Raw genomic sequence first — 16,898 nt, forward strand, 5'->3', positions numbered from 1 at the left:
TAGAAAACCATATTATAGCAACACGCCTGTATCCTCGTAGAGGTAGGCAGAGGTATACAGGTTGTTAGTGACACCGTAACGAATACTAATGGGGATGATTCAGACCATGATTCTGAGTTAATATCAAGTGGAATTATCCGTCGCAAAATTCGTGACATTTTTTAGTGTTTTTAAAATATTTTCAATTCTATACTTTTGCGATGGAAAATTCTACTTGATACTAACTCAGATTAATGAGCTGAATCATCGCTCTGAGTATTTGTTACGATGACACTTATTTTACGTTACGGTGTCACTTACACCGTGACGAATACTAAGGGGGATGATTCATATCATGATTCTGAGTTAATGTCAAGTGGAATTTTTCTTCGCATAATTCATGGCTTTTTTAGTTTTTTAAAATCAATTTCAATTTTTAAAAAAATTCCACTTGATACTAACTCAAAGTAATGAGCTGAATCATCCCTCTGAGTATTCGTTATGTGTTCTGTTACGAGAGACATAGTGATAAAATTAAATAACTAATCTATTTTTTCTTGTCCACAGATTACGCTATCTCCTTAGACAATTGAATAGAGGTGAAATATCCGCAGAGACTTTACAAAAGAACCTACAATATGCCGCTAAGGTGCTGGAAGCCGTATATATAGACGAAACCAAGTACGTATGACATTTCCAGTTAGTTATATCCTTGTTACACCATTTCTACATCGTCGACTGCGCGTAAGAAGGGATATTTTGCGATGATATTTAAAGTTGTCATGTTATTATTAAATTTCGCGTCCGCAAAAGTGTAAACTATACAAAATATACTTATTCAATTTTTTTTTAGCAATAGTACAACTTCAAGAGTTTATATATACCCTCAGAATAACCTTATATATTTTTTTTAATTATAATAATACTACATACAAAAATAGCCTACACATGTACCACTGCTGGCCACAGGCCTCCCCTCAATCAACCGGATTAGGATATAGAGCATACTCCACCACGCTGTTTCACTGCGGGTTGGTGGTTGGACTGAATTTTCTTAATAAGGTACATGTTTCAGAATATTTATCTTAGGTCTCACACTTTTATTAAGTCGTTCTTCTTATTGTGTGGGTACGACTACATACTTACATCAGTAAGTGGTAACCGGGACCAACAGCTTAACGTGCTTTCCGGAGCACGGATCATCTTACTGTCGCACAATCAGGTGATTGTCCAATCTTGGTTGGTACTCGCCGGTTACTCGCGCGATGCGGATGCTTAACGCCCTGGCCCAGGGCAACCCGGACGTTGACATATACAGCAAACCTGACCTGAGCTGTGCTGTTCGGTGGCCAAATTCACAGATGTGGCATTTCGCTATTGTTCTAGTTAAAATAATAATAATTGTTATGTCTTATATGTGTTTGTTTCAGTCGAATTAAATTTTACTGTAATGGCTGAATGTAAAACTGTAAAAATAAAGATAAATAAATTAATATTACCCGTAAAAACACGTCAACCAATCCACAGTGGAGCAGCATGGTGGAGTATGCTCCATACCCTCTCTGGTTCATTAAGGGGAGGCTCAGCAGTGGAACGTATATAAGCTGTTTATATTTTATGTAGATACATTCAACAAATTAACTAAAATGTCACAATAAATAGGTGCATTTACTAAGTTTAGGATGTGAAATTGTTTCACTAATTCACTGTTAAATAAGTAATGTGTTTTATATTAAGCAAGTCTAATTTTCTTCAAATCTTAGTAATGAAGGAAAAAATATGCCATAAAATATTTCTTATATTGTTAATCTCGGACTTGTAAAATATCCCTCGTTACGCGCTGTCCAAAACTGTAATGAAACAAGAAATTCTTTCATAATTTCTTCATGTTTCAGATTTACCGTCTGCTAATAATAAGATCGTATCATTTTAATTTATTTTCTTGTAGAAAAAACCTTTTAACGGATCGTCCAAGCCCATTTATTTCTACTAAGCCCTCTGTGAAAGCGTTTCTATTGGTTTCTCGTACTTTTTTATTTTCTTTTCTATTTTCACTTTGTTGTGTTCAATGTCGGAGCGTAAAGTAGCTTCGGTTGGTAAGATTTACATTGTAATTTCTATAATATCTCGTAGTAAATGTAATACTTTAGCGAACTGTACTTATTTTCTTACTCTTAATTCTCTCGTGTGGATTATGAGGACAATAACCGACCTCATCAACCCTGATGTCAGGGTTACTATTGAGCCGCCAAAGGCCCCTGACATGACTCATGTAGCGACTACGTACTAAGTAAATATTATTTATCTATTACAACACATAGCATACGCTCACCACTATATATCTTACTAGCTTTTGCCCGCGGCTGCGTTAAATTCGGGGTAACGCGGTTCCCCTTTGCTAATGTACCAATTTTTAGCTTCCTACCTTGAACACATACATACATACATAAACTCACGCCCGTAATCCCAAATGGGGTGGGCAGAGCCACAAGTATTCAAAGACAACTTGCAGCCACTGTTGATACGAAGTCCTAAGATGGATATGATGAACCTTATGGTGATAAGGGATCAGCCTATCGCCCATAACATTAGTCCATCATGTTAGAGGATGCAATCCCTCTGTCGGTTTTTACGACATGCCCGGGAAGACAAGCAGCTGAACGTGTTCTATGTTTTTTATTTGCTCCCAGAACAGCATAGAAGCCCTCCTACCTTGAAAAATGCGAAAAAGCTATCTTTACTTAAAAAATCACATCAAGTCATCGCGCCATTTTGCAGTGAAAGACGGACAAACAAACCGACATTCTTAGTCTTTCCCATTTATAATATTACTATGGATTGGGATACACTTACGGATAGCATGATGGACTTTGTTGATAGTGCAATATTTTACTTGACTTATTGTAGGTATGCCTCACGTACCATGAACCATGCCATGCCATGCCATGTACCATGGTACATGAACGTACCATGTGTAGTAGTATGAAATCTACTGCCGTTGCGTCAAAAATGTTTTCAGACAGACACGTTTCCTCACCAAGTTTTTTAACGGCTTGTGACTTCAATACTTAAATCTGAAGACAAACTCAAGACAATTTAATCTAACAAGGCTCAAAACCTTCAAAATGCCAGACGCGCCTTCCCTGAATGGGTCAACATTAACACAACTTTTTTGCTCAGCTCAATTTTCTTTAGGCAAAGAATTAAATTTGTTTCCCTTCAAATGCAAGAAGCTCAGAAATTAAGGATGAGATGTCGGTCCCAGGGTTCAAGGGTGTAGCAAATTGGGCGAGGCTTAATTAGAGTAATCGTGGCCAAGTTGTTTGACGAAAACGTTCGTGCCTCCCACACCGAGCTTAAAAAACTACCTCTGCCTGTATTTGTAAACAGAAAGTAAATTTAAAAGAACTTTCAGACAGAATTATTTACAGAGATAGTTATTATAATATTATTAATAATATTGAAGTGTATCAGGATCGAAGTAAATGGAATTCCATTGTCTTTGCTTACCCTTGTAGGCTTCTATGCTGTTCTGGGAGCAAATAAAAAACATAGAACACGTTCAGCTGCTTGTCTTCCCGGGCATGTCGTAAAAACCGACAGAGGGATTGCGTCCTCTAACATAATGGACTAATGTTATGAGCGATAGGCTGATCCCTTATCACCATAATGTTCATCATATCCATCTTAGGACTTCGTATCAACAGTGGCTGCAAGTTGTCTTTGATTACTTGTGGCTCTGCCCACCCCATTTGGGATTACGGGCGTGAGTTTATGTATGTATGTGTATGTACCCTTGTAGGAAATCATCATCATCACTGGCCACAGCATCTACATATCGCACATCTATAAGGTATAAGGTTCTTTAAGGTCATAAATGTAATTTTTAAAATTTTACAGTAGAGCGCTTTAACGATTTTTGTTTTGCCATATCTACGTTAATTACTAAGTTAAATCAATTTCAGATTTTTTGACATTTATGACTTTTAAGAACTAGATGTGCGATATAGTAGATCATTGTTGCAGCACTTGTGAGACGTGAGTTAATGTATCTATGTATGTAATAATAATAATTTTCCACGCCGAGTTCGGCTACTCATTATTTCCAGATAAATAACAGATACTTATTTTTTTGACGTGACTTATTGTAGATTAGCCGCAGATGGCATTAACTACTTGGCCGGAGAAAATATGAAATAACAGATAGAAATAACGCAAATCACAGGTAGAAGAAGTGGGAATAAATATTTCCCCTTTTTCTACTATTCTATAACTTGTAAAATCGTAGAACTTATGAGGAAAAAAATCTCACTCACTAGTTCTACAGAACAAATGGGAACAAAGACAAATCGTCATGTTAGTAGTAGGTTATGTACTATTGTTGCGCGAGCTGATAGAGGCAGCCAATCATCAGACTATTTTCCTCAATCAGCGCTTATCGCTATCGACCCACTAGGGTCGATTAATTCTTTCAAATATTTTTCCTCTCAGACGACGCCCTGAGCCGAGGGTCGCGCGTTGTCTTAAACGTTGTACCGGGTGAGAGCCTTCAGCGGTCCCCATTTGTCCAGCCAAGTAGTTAATGCCATCTGCGGCAAATCTACAATAAGTCACGTCAAAAAAAATAGAAATACACTTATTTTTAATTCGATGCACGGATTTCAGGATTTTGGGGATAAAGATCCTCCTCTTTAAAATGATATACATTCTGATACATAATTATTTATGTAGAGTTAGTTATTCAACAACAAATCTCGAGTTGATTTTAGTCCTCCAATGTATTTTATCACATTTGGCGCCAGGACAAACATGGCCATAGAAAAAGAACCCCGGCACAGAATCTAATAGAACTTTTCCAGAATCATAGGAAAAATTACATATAAGTCTAATCAGTGGCGGTTCTTGGAACAGTTTCACCCATTCTCCTTTTGGGAGGGTATTTTAAATGTCTGCCTAAAATTTCAGTGGATAAGAACATTACAAATATAACTTAAAATTAGATGGTTTGTACTTAAACCAGCACCGAAATTCGTATAAAAACAAACATTCTTGACACCTGATTTTAAAAATATCATTGAATATGTGTGATTCTTTTGACTTTCAATAAGCTTATTTATGACAGTTAAATGATTCTGATTCTTAATGAAGGCTCCTCTTAATAAAGATTATGTTATCAATTACCATTCGGTTTTGATCCTTTAGGGATTCGAACTTGTAGCCTTAAAATTCAAGACGCGTATTTTATAGAGGCGAAGGAAGATCAACTTTCTGGATAATATAAAAAATATAAAAAAAATACTCTCCAGACTGGCTCAGAAAAGGAAAACTTTGCGGTGGCGGTCATTGACGCCCGATAAGGCATGGCAGTTTTAGAAAAAGTTTTTATAACTCAGTGATTAGAGCTATTTCATACATATAAATAAATAAGTGTATAGGACTATTAGAAATGGGTTGAACAAGTCCAATCCATGTCCGCATTATGAATTCAGAAGCTCCATTAATTCCCATTTCGTACCTTTTAGTTGGGAACTTGCAGTGAAAGGGATATACCTGCCTTGATTATTTATGTACGCCAGTAAATGCTCGGGTAGTACACGACTTTGTACGTGTGTCGACTTTAGGAGTGTACCTTTAGAGATAAGACCGTAAGTGAATTGATACTAGGAAGTCTAAAAGTAACATAGTTCATAAGTTATTTAGTAACAACTATGGATGTAAGAAACTTGAAAAAAAAATTTCAATTTGAATTAGATAGTTTCCTAGGTCAAAGATAAATAATTGGCTTATTAGTAGCAACACAATTTTATACGTATGTGATCCAAATATCAAGCAAAGATTATTTTTATATACAGGGTGTTAGTGACATCGTAACAAAAACTTTAAGGGTGTTGAGGCCATGATTTTGAGATGATATCGAGTGAAATTTTCCATCGCAAAAGTATGGAACTGAAAATATTAAAAAAAAAAACAAAAAAATTCATGAATATTCAGACTGATAATTCCACATGATATCAACTCAGAATCATGGTCTGAACCATCCCCCTCAGTATTCGTTACGGTGTCACTAACACCCATACCTATTTGTATGGCTACCGTATGTACTTGTGCGGGGTGTAAGTGACATCGTAACGAATACTGAGGGGGATGATTCAGCTGATTATTCTGAGTTAATATCAAGTGGAATTTTCCATTGCAAAAGTATAGAATTGTAAATAATTTAAAAAAAAACTAAAAAAAAAACATGAATTTTGCGACGAAAAATTCTACTTGATATTAACTCAGAATCATGGTCTGAATCATCCCCTTAAGTATTCGTTACGATGTCACTAACACCTGTATGCCTCTGCCATCACATTATATTTTTGAATAATTATGTAGCGAGCAATGAGAAAATTGGAAATTATCACGTTAAATCTGAATAGCGCCATCTATATTCTTTTTTTGGGAACTTAATCTGGATGGTCCCTCTTTGGGGTAGTGACTGAGCGTAATTACTCTAAATTATTCGAACCTAATTCTGGTCTGTTCGCTTGTGGCTAAGCAATCATCCGATTGTTAGCGAGAGCAAATACCTAGTAGTAAATTGGGCGAGCGAGATTGGGAATAACATAAGCTCACGAGTATATCCTAATTAGGGTAGCCAGAGGTACGTCCATCGCAAGATGAACCAAGTATCCACGCCTCACTGAGCTTTCTGTTTGACCAATGTGATAGATCATCATCATCATCAGCCCATTAACGTCCCCACTGCTGGGGCACGGGCCTTCCCTATGGATGGATAGAGAGATCGGACCTTAAACCACCACGCGGGCCCAGTGCGGATTGATGGTTATTAACGACTGCTAATGCAGCCGGGACCAACGGCTTAACGTGCCTTCCGAAGCACGGAGGAGCTCGAGATGAAAACTTTTTTTTTGTGGTCACCCATCCTATGACCGGCCTTTGCGAAAGTTGTTTAACTTCAAGAATCGCAGACCAAGCGCGTTAACCGCTGCGCCACCGAGCTCCTATGTGATAGGTAGTAAGCGCATATAAAAGTAACAGCGCATAGTCTACTAATGTCAAACAGCAATATTGCTTTTTTCGATGTGACCTTTTTAATCCTCCATATAATCGCTAGATGGAGCCGTGGTACCCCAGTTGGTATAACGCCTGCCTCTCACTTTGAGGTCGCAGATTGGAATCCAGCACAGGCCTAAAACAATTATTGACGAATTTGTTTTCGAATTCACGTTTGGATCATAAATGATAATCACATGCTCAGCAGTGAAGGAAAACATCATGAGAAACCCCACATTCCCGAGAACTGTGGGTACTTAGTTCACCTTGCGATGGAAGTAACTCTGACTACCCAAATTAAGATATATCACGAGCTCATGTTATGTTTGTTATGTTAAATACTTTAAAATATACGCGGGTCTTCATTTAGTCCTTGATTGAAAAAAGACCTTATACAATCCGACTTCTTTTTTAATCAGTGTTGCCCTCTGGGTACATTTTCGCTGAACCCTGGCCTTTTTTGGTGAACTGCGGCACCCATAAACCTTTGTTTTTCAACTAAATATTAATGTAATGTGTGTATATTTTAATGTTGTAAATGTATATGTGTGTCGTAGATTTTACCTAAATAAACTTTTTTATTATTAATAATAAATTAAAGAGATTAAGTAAAAAGCTACAGACAGTTAAAGCAAGAGGCATTGGCCCCGATTCCTGCAGACGCCTCCTAATTTTATTTTAAGTTATACCCGTAATTTTCTTATCCGCCGAAAAGGAAAGGGACGGATGATTGACTTATCTAATCTTAAAATTAATGAATAACCCGGGCGAATAAATAGGCTTCGCGCTCATATGTAATCCGTTGACATGGGCTGTAAGCTTAAGTCTGTCGGGTCATTGGCCAAAAATTTTGGAAGGGTTTTTAAACTTCTGCCAAAAATTGACACGTGTTCCATAAACTTTATGCCTGTCGATTACCCGTCCTTTTCCTTTTCGGCGAATAAGAAAATGACAGGTATGACTTAAAATAAAATTAGATGTATACTGGAATCACCACCACAGGCTATTTTAAAACTGAAGTCTACGTAGGCGGAGTCGCAGATGGACAGCTAGTGTATTATAAATTTTCTAATTAATCTTAACTTTTCTGGTAGATTTTGTAAGTAAATTAAATTCTTTAGGCCCTTTCCCGCGTTAGCTGTTTACTTTCAGATTCTTTTCATGTTTCTTGTACTTTGTCGACTAAGTTTATTGAACTTTATGGAAATATAATCTTCAGTTTCGTGTAGATAGGATATTATCAGTGGAAATCATTATAACAGTACGACTAAAATTTTGAGCGGATTATGTATGATACCTACTACATGAACTGTAGTTCCACGGAATAGAATGGTGTGTGCTGCAATCAGCACCAATGAACGTATCTATATTTTTATTTACATTCTAAAGTCATAAAGTAATTAATAATATAATTTCTTTATTAGCAAAGAGATTTGTACAGGTGTGCGCTTCAGTTAAGTACCTATAGAGAAAGTGTACAAATTATTTCTTGAACTCTGATCTCCAAACTAAGCTTATAGGCCTGTGTCTTGGGGATCACAATTCGGCCAGGCAGAGATTGAGCCGGTTGAGCTGTTAGTTAGGGCAACACATCCTATGCAAAAGGTATTGATAATATATAAAGATATAATAAGAGACTAGAATACCAACATTTAAGTAATAAAAATTCAAATCAAATTCAATTCACCTTTCAATTTTTTTTTACATTTTTCTTCACCTTATGGTTGTCTGGAAGAAATCACTTTAAGCGATAATTCAAATTTAATTCAAATTCAAATTATTTAATTCGGACTGTATACATATATGTTAGTAACAAACAACTTATATTCTAATGTTAGTAACAACTTATACAACTTAAGCTAACGCTTAAGCTAAGCTATACAACTTATAGAACTTAAGATAAGGCCGCCATTTGCCATTTACTTAGTTAAGAGTCTTTTTGTAATTATTTATTTTTATTTTGGTGCAATAAAGTGTATTTGTATTGTATTGTAAAAATTCTAGAAAATGTCCACCAATGAACGAGGTCGCTCATCACATCATATACAGCCAGACAGGCGTTCAGAGTAGGCATTAAATTAAATCGCATTTTGCCTAACGGAGCCTGTGACATGTGGCAATTTGTAGTGGATGAATACTACGTAATGTCAGCGACGCTTTGCATACGATTAAAATGAGCGTTGTGGTACGTGGAGTTGTATGATGGTACTTTTATGGTTCATTAGGAACGGGTTGTAATAATGGGTCGTCCACTAATACTCTTTGAGTGAAGCGTCCGTTTTAGATATCTAGCCTTTCAAATAAGAGTTCTTAATATTAAAGTCACAAAATATAGGCCCTGCGCAGACGACAGACTATCCGTGACGCGCCGGACTTTTTGCGCGTCGTGTGCGTTACTGCATATAATTGCATAGGTTATATTTTCACAGACTAAAAAGTGCGTCACGGATAGTCTGTCGTCTGCGCAGGGCCATATAGTGACAACGTAACGAAAACTTTGACGGTGATTCAGACCATGATTCTGAGTTGATGTCAAGTGGAATTTTCCGTCGCAAAGTTAAAAAAATAACTTTCTATTTTGTATGTATGGATTTATTATTTCACATAATAAAGAAGGTAAATTGTCATTAGGCGCCGGGCAATCCGTGCTTCAGAAAGCACGTTAAGCCGTTAGCCCCAGTTGTTACTTACTGATTTAAGTCAGTAATCGTTACATGAGCCATGTCAAGCCTTTGGCGGCTCCATAATAACCCTAACACCAGGGTTGATGAGGTTGGTAATTCACCTTACAACCCACGCGATAGAAGAAGATTACCTGCCGAATTCTTTTGATGACAACGTCTTTAGAATTTTTCAAATAAACAAAACATAAATGGGCCTTATCTATTTAGATCATCGATATTCCTGTTTATTATGAATTAATCGTAAAAAGTCAAATTTCATTTCGATTCTGTAACAGCTATTAAAATTCCGTATAGAAATTAAATTCTTAAATTATTAAATTACATTTTAAAAATCACAAATTGAATTTTTAAATTACACTGCAAAGAACCACAACACGAGACGTGTAATAAATGTTTTCATACATGGAAGTTGCTGAACCCGTACAAATAATTCAATACGCGAACGAACCTGGAATCCTCGCAAATGTCGTATTCATTAAATTCCGTCTCTTCGTACTAATGATAAAGCTGGTATTCTTAGGCTTTCCCTTCTCAATTATTAAATTGGCGAACAATTTTGCCCGTAAAACGCTCACATAATATTGCAAATATACGTTAATATTGCAAGAAATATACGTTATTTACAGATCTTTTTACAGTTATGGTAGAATTTCAGTACATTTCACCATCAACCCTGTTGTCAGGGTTACTATTAAGCCGCCAAAGGCCCGTGACATGGCTCAATCATCATGGGTTGATGGGGTTGGTTATCTACCTCACAACCCACACGATAGGAGAAGAGTACATTTCACCGACACTGGCATGCAAATATAACAGTCATAGAGAAAATTATAAATCAGATATGTACATGTCACATAAAAATAATAAAATAAAACAGGTACAAAATTAAAGTAAATTATTAAATGTCATAATTATATCATTGAAGAATTCGTTTACACTATAATAACATTTTTGTATAAGCCATTGTTGCAATTTCGTTAAAAAATATTTATTTGGTAGTGACCTTAACGAAGTGAAGATCTTATTATACACCTTAATTGCCATAATGTGTCATTTTTTCCATATAGAGTTGTGTTGAAGCGAGGCACTATCAAACTTGTGTCGTTTCTATCTCTAGATGCTCACAATGCTCCGACATTGAATGATGATGTCTTAGATGTCTTTATTTTCCCAATTGTATTCTTTTATAAATGTAATTTTTTGTTTCATTTTGTGGCTTTATTTTTGTAGTATTACTTGGTCCTGAGATGGTAGGGTATAATGATGTGCGCGGAGGCCGGCGGGTCGCGTTGCCAGTGATAATGTCTAACACAGGGATAGGCGAGGCGGCGAGCAGCCGCGCGCGCAGCCGACGACCCTTCACATGCGACGCCTGCGCACGCCTTGCTGGGCGAGGTGCTCAGTAGAGAAACCGAACGAAGCAAAGTTAATACCGTTACAACAACGCCGACCACGGCCAAGTAGTCGCGCCTTCCTTCTGTCCACTCTATGCGATTAGGTCTTTCTGTTCTGTTGAAGCTTCCGTATACAGTCTCCTCTCCCGGTAGTTTAGACGTCTTCCAACTATACTTCCGGAGCCTTGCGGTGACTATGGCATGTGTGTGCTCCATCCTTGGGTTGTAGGTTAAACTTTCCTGTCGGAGGATGAGCTGGGTTGTCGATGTCCTGGCTTTAGTCCGCTTTTACCTAGCTCATCCTCTCGTAGAATAGAATTTTCTCTGTACATATAGCATAGATTGGATTAGCCCGTGTACCGTCTATACCCTTTGTGATTCGTCTCTGTCCCTATATCTTCGTTCTGTCTACTATTTGTCCTTAGGCATGATACTTTTATCTTAAATCTAGGCCTTCCTTTTAAGCCTTTTTTACAATCACAGCTTTTTACAACTTTATTCTTTTTAAGTATTTGTTTTTAATTTTATTTAGACCACGTGTATTCATTTCAGCAATTAATTTGTAAAATTTTCAAGCATACAAGATTCTGCTTATAATTTAGATTTGACTTGATCAAATATAAATTACTTAGATAATATTATAACAGCAATCTTCAGCTTTGTTACTTATTATTAATTATGATAATTTCTCCTGCGTATATATAAATAATAATTTAATTTATAATTTAAAACTTCCTTCTACTCAGTCGTCTGTAGTTGTTAAATGTTGTAACTTACCGGTTGTGTTCATCATTTATCGGAATTGCTTATAATATTATTATTTGTATTTAACAGTATAATTAGCAACTGACGAATTAATTGTGGAACATTTTGATGTAGATGTTTGAAGTTTGAATTTTGAAGTTTTAATTATTGAAGTTTTAATTTTTGAAGTTTGAATTTGTTGCGTGTGTCCCAAGTTGATGATGAGCAACCGGTGTGACTGTTCTACGTACATTGGCGATCTGAGTCCCTGGTCCTGGATGTTCCTTGACTGTTTCCTGACTTGGTGTTTTTTTTAGACCGGCAGTGGCGCGCCAGCAGTCGGCTCCGACCCTCGTGTTTAGGTGTGTCGATGTTACCTACTATACCATCTGCTACTACTTGAATGAAACACCCACTATCATCTTTTGTCACTTTAATTTCTTCAGAATCATAGTTTTATTCAAGTAGTAATGGAACGACCTTAACCCCAACTCAGCACCCGACCGCTTGTTTTGTCGTGTGTTTGTCCTACTCGTTGCTATCTATTGCGTACTTACTTTATTATTTTTTCTAAACCAGTTCGCTGTTAATGGCTAATGTTGTAAAGATAAAATGTATATTAACCCTGTTACCAGCAAATCGACAAGTATTGTTATTAAAATGAAATCTCAAACGATATTATGAGATTAAACGAACTTACCTGTAAGTGAAGTTCTATCTCAATTATACGAAGCTCCTTGTTTAAGACGGGACTCCCTCCCTTCAATTTTAATATCCCGCCCTAAAGTCTCTACAAGTGGTGGAGTTGTCCATGAAACATGCTTTAAACATAATGACATTAGTTGACAGGTGCGTTCAGGAAGCGGGAAATGAATCTTTTTTTAGCTTTGGATCAGAGCTTTGAAAATTGTGACGATGCTGGAGCATAAGACGTAGACTACATAGTAAACCGTCTCGAACAAGGAGCGAGTATAATTAGGTTGAATATTGATGTTCAGAACTCGGTTGACAGTTGGCAAATAAGAAACCTTTTTTATTTTTTTCCCAACGAACGAAACGAAAGCATCGAGAACAGTTCCCATTTAAGGTTTGAGACTTTTGTTGGGCGTAATATTTTCTTTGTGTTTCCAGTAAGTACTGATTGGATTTGTACTAAAAATAAGCCCAGAAGGTTTTGTACAGTTGAGTGATCGACACCATCGTGAAGTTGCCAGAGTTAATTGGAAATAACACGGAGGAAGTTAACTTTCGTAGTGGGGTAAAATTATTTTCATTCCAATCACTGGCTTACTATCAAGAAATAGACTCACAATCGCTGAGATTTTTTTCTTAAAACAAGTGTCTGAACCGGGTTATAGATACGTACATACAGGTTGTAAAACCTGCAGTAATTTTAGGTCGATGAGTCGTTCGTTATGTAAAAAAAACGATTCGAAGTGTAACTATGTTACCTACCGAATACTGAATAAAGATATTTTTGATTTCGAATTTGAATATAAATTAAATTTTGTAGGTATTTAAATGTTATAGTTGTTAAAATAAACAACAATATCGGTTATACGGTGTCGTCATTGCGCACAATGCGACTAAATTCGATTTTGACACGCCGTCGCTTAGTGACAAGATTCGCCGCGGACACATTTTACAGAGATTGATAGTATTTTTATTTATATACGAGATCAATGACTCCAAAGGTATCCTGCGATTGCCAACTTACAGGTTTGCCACTTGTACTTATCATTGAACGTAATTCACTTTAATAAAATTAGACATTTAGCTTTTATAAATGTAATGTTCGCAATGGAAAGTAACGACGCCTCCGAACTTCTTGAGCACGCTGCATGTGTGAACCTGAAATGCTCTAATGTGCTAGGCATGCCTAACCTAACAGCTTAGTTTAACATTGGTCTAACATCTCTTCTCATTGGCTACGATGACATTGAATCTGTTTACTACAGGACCATACGTGGGTTTGAAACATTTTTTGTCTACAATGTCAATATTAAGAGAAAACCGTTTCTCGAATAATTTCAGCCAACTCGAATTTACATTGTACTTTATTTGAGTGTACTTGAGAGGATTGACTTGAAGGTATAATAAGTTTTTCCTTTCACACAGTCCGACAGAATGATTGAATTAAACAATTTACTTGATTAAATTAAACTTGAAGTTTTACCTGTACAAAAAGTAGCCGTTGTTATAAATGACTATTGGCAATCTGTCGGGTTCGGGTGAACAATTTATAACATTACTAATATTCGACATTTATTAGGTATTGAACAGTACATCATTTACCTATTTTCTACGAAACTATTAATACCTAACAGCTTATACTAATACAAATACTTCATCCAGTAAAACTAACAAAATATATCTTTATAGATAGATATATAATATACGTAAAATACAGGGTGTTAATGACACCGTAACGAAATCCTTGAGGGATGCTTTAGACCATGATTCTGAGTTGATATCAAGTGGAATTTTCCGTCGCAAAAAAAGTATAGACCGAATATAATTTAAAAAATCATGAAATTTCCGACGTAAATTCCACTTGATATTAACTCAGAATCATGGTCTGATTCATCCCCCTCAGTATTCGATACGATGTCATTAATACCCTGTATAGAGGTAGAATTTAGAATGTAAACGTCCTGAGTTTGTTTAGATCTTGAGATTAGTATTCTCAAATAGTCTTTGGTACAATTTGGAATAGTAGCATTCTCAATTTGAATTTGAACTGCAATAGAATAGCACAGCCAGTTGAAGATAGAAAAAACTCGTGTACTTATATATAAAGAAAGGTATATTAATATAATAGTATTTTTGAATATATTAATACACATTGAAGGTTGTTTCATATCTCCAACACGAAATTCGAAATTTTCAGCGATATTAACGCAGGTAATAATATAAAATTAAAGAAATCCAAAGTAAGGAAAAAATTTAACCCTGTCAGCTTTCAGTAGATTATCTGTGGAAAAAGTTGCCTAATTTATAGATAAAATTTTTTCTTCTCAAATAATGCTAATAATGGAATTTCGTTTCCCTCTAAAACAACAAAGCTTGCCACGCCACGCGGATTTGCTTGTGTTTTATAATATGAGGATGGAAATTTTAAAAATAGACCTATATACATCCTGACTATCATTATTTCATTATAGTAATTACTATAATGGTTGATTTACATTAAGATCATGTACTATATTTAATAGTATTTAAACGTCAGGCAAACAACATTTTATTCCATCATTAAATCTTAAAAAGGCATAAAACCTCCCACTTTTCCATAAAAATACACACATAAGATCGATCCGGCTTAAAATTTCCATCCAGATAAAACCACCAAACACAATAAATAGTTTTAATTTGCTAATGACGTGTGCGCAGGCGACTGGCGGACGAAGATGACGAGTTATCGGAAGTGCAACCTGATGCGGTGCCGCCAGAGGTCCGCGAGTGGTTGGCGTCAACCTTCACCAGACAGCTGGCGACGGCGAAGAGAAAGTCAGATGAGAAGCCCAAGTTCCGGTCGGTTGCGCACGCGATCCGAGCAGGCATCTTCGTGGACAGGATCTACAGGCGGGTCACCAGCACTGCGCTCATGCAATTCCCGCAAGATGTCGTTAGAGTTCTTAAGGTTAGTATTTATCATATCATAAACACCATAAACTTGCCTAGTCTAGAAACACTGCTGGAAACAGAGTCTTCTTCTATCGTGTGGGTTGTGAGGTGGATTACCAATCTCAGCAATTCTGGTGTCAAGATTAGAACTATTGATCCGCCAAAGGCATAGCAAACACAAACACATTGACTGAGCAGACGCATTGACACCCTAAAATCAACGCAAAGGCACAAAACAAAGTCATCATTTTGTACACCAGACGCTAACAGTTACATGTAGTAGGTTTTCTGGAAACGAAAGCAATCATCTCCAAATCCAAACAAACTGCCTAGCCTATTGAACTTGTGTAATTAATATCTTCCATAATTGAAACACGACGAAACTGATAAAGGGGTTCCAACAAATGTACGAATCATTTTGAAAAAGATGGCGTCTACTTAACCTAATGTATACTTAGCTTTTTACAAAAAGATTCCCATTGACATTCTGGTTTTTCGATTAAACAGAAACTTTGTAAATTTTTAAACAATTTTTTTTTTTAAGGTTAGTCACTCTTTAGAAGATAGGAATGCTTGAAAATAACCGCCTGGGAACCAATGTTAGCTACTTTTTTTACTTTTTAATTTTTTTTAACATCTACCTGTGCCAAGGTTTTTCTTTGGCGGATGAAACGTTCGACAAAAAATATATTTATGTAAAGATTGACGGTTCAAAGTGCTTAACAATCATTTCGACTCACAGAGAAGACAGTAAATATATGTATATTTAATATATATTATATTTTATTTCAAACACAAATTAGTCCACCACGTAAAAAAAATGTAAAATTAGAGATAAGTAGCCTGCGTAATGTGCCGTGGTAGCCCAGAGGGAGGTTTGAATCCCAGCACTGGCATAAACCAATGATTTTCGAAATCGTTTCTGAATTCATGTTTGGATCATAAATGAAAATATCCTGAGGAAACCCACATTCCCGAGAAATGCGTTCCAGAGGTATGTGATCTAATGTGTATTTGCTGGCTTTCCCTTCGCGGGTTGGAATTGAAAGGTCAGACAGGCAGTCGCTTCTGCAAAAAAACCGGACCTGTCAAATCATCAGGTTAGGTAAGCGGACCCTGTGAAAACAGAATAACGCTAAGGAGATGAAAGCATAACTATATTATATAGTTCATAAACTTTCCTCTACTCTGGAAGCCGTTTTCGTCGGTTTTCCCGCACATCTAGCTTAATAAATGCAAGAGCGTGAGTTAATTGGGAGCACTAATCCTTACCCTAGATAGTACGCGCCGAACAGAGATATTCATAAGTACTATCGTACCTAGACGCGCAAAATCTGGTCTTTGGCTGTAGAACTTCTCTTCTCTTCTTCTTTTCTTTAGAACTTCGTCTGGTCTTTGCTTGGACTTATTGTTT

At 36.5% G+C, this 16,898-nt stretch overlaps 1 protein-coding gene across 4 annotated transcripts in view; it reads left to right on the forward strand.

The window, feature by feature from the left end:
• The window catches only part of LOC126380382 (dual specificity calcium/calmodulin-dependent 3',5'-cyclic nucleotide phosphodiesterase 1), a 281,501-nt gene that overhangs the window by 225,588 nt on the left and 39,015 nt on the right, over positions 1 to 16,898 (forward strand). For 3 of the 4 annotated variants that reach the window (XM_050029798.1, XM_050030030.1, XM_050029877.1), the window contains 3 exons: positions 547 to 660; positions 12,178 to 12,222; positions 15,251 to 15,500. In XM_050029798.1, coding sequence (XP_049885755.1) covers positions 547 to 660; positions 12,178 to 12,222; positions 15,251 to 15,500 — 409 coding nt within the window. The remainder of the gene's footprint in view (positions 1 to 546; positions 661 to 12,177; positions 12,223 to 15,250; positions 15,501 to 16,898) is intronic. The other variant, XM_050029954.1, reaches the window with a different exon arrangement.

The sequence above is a fragment of the Pectinophora gossypiella genome, chromosome 1 (assembly GCF_024362695.1).
Source record: "Pectinophora gossypiella chromosome 1, ilPecGoss1.1, whole genome shotgun sequence".
Classification (NCBI taxonomy): Eukaryota; Metazoa; Arthropoda; class Insecta; order Lepidoptera; family Gelechiidae; genus Pectinophora; species Pectinophora gossypiella.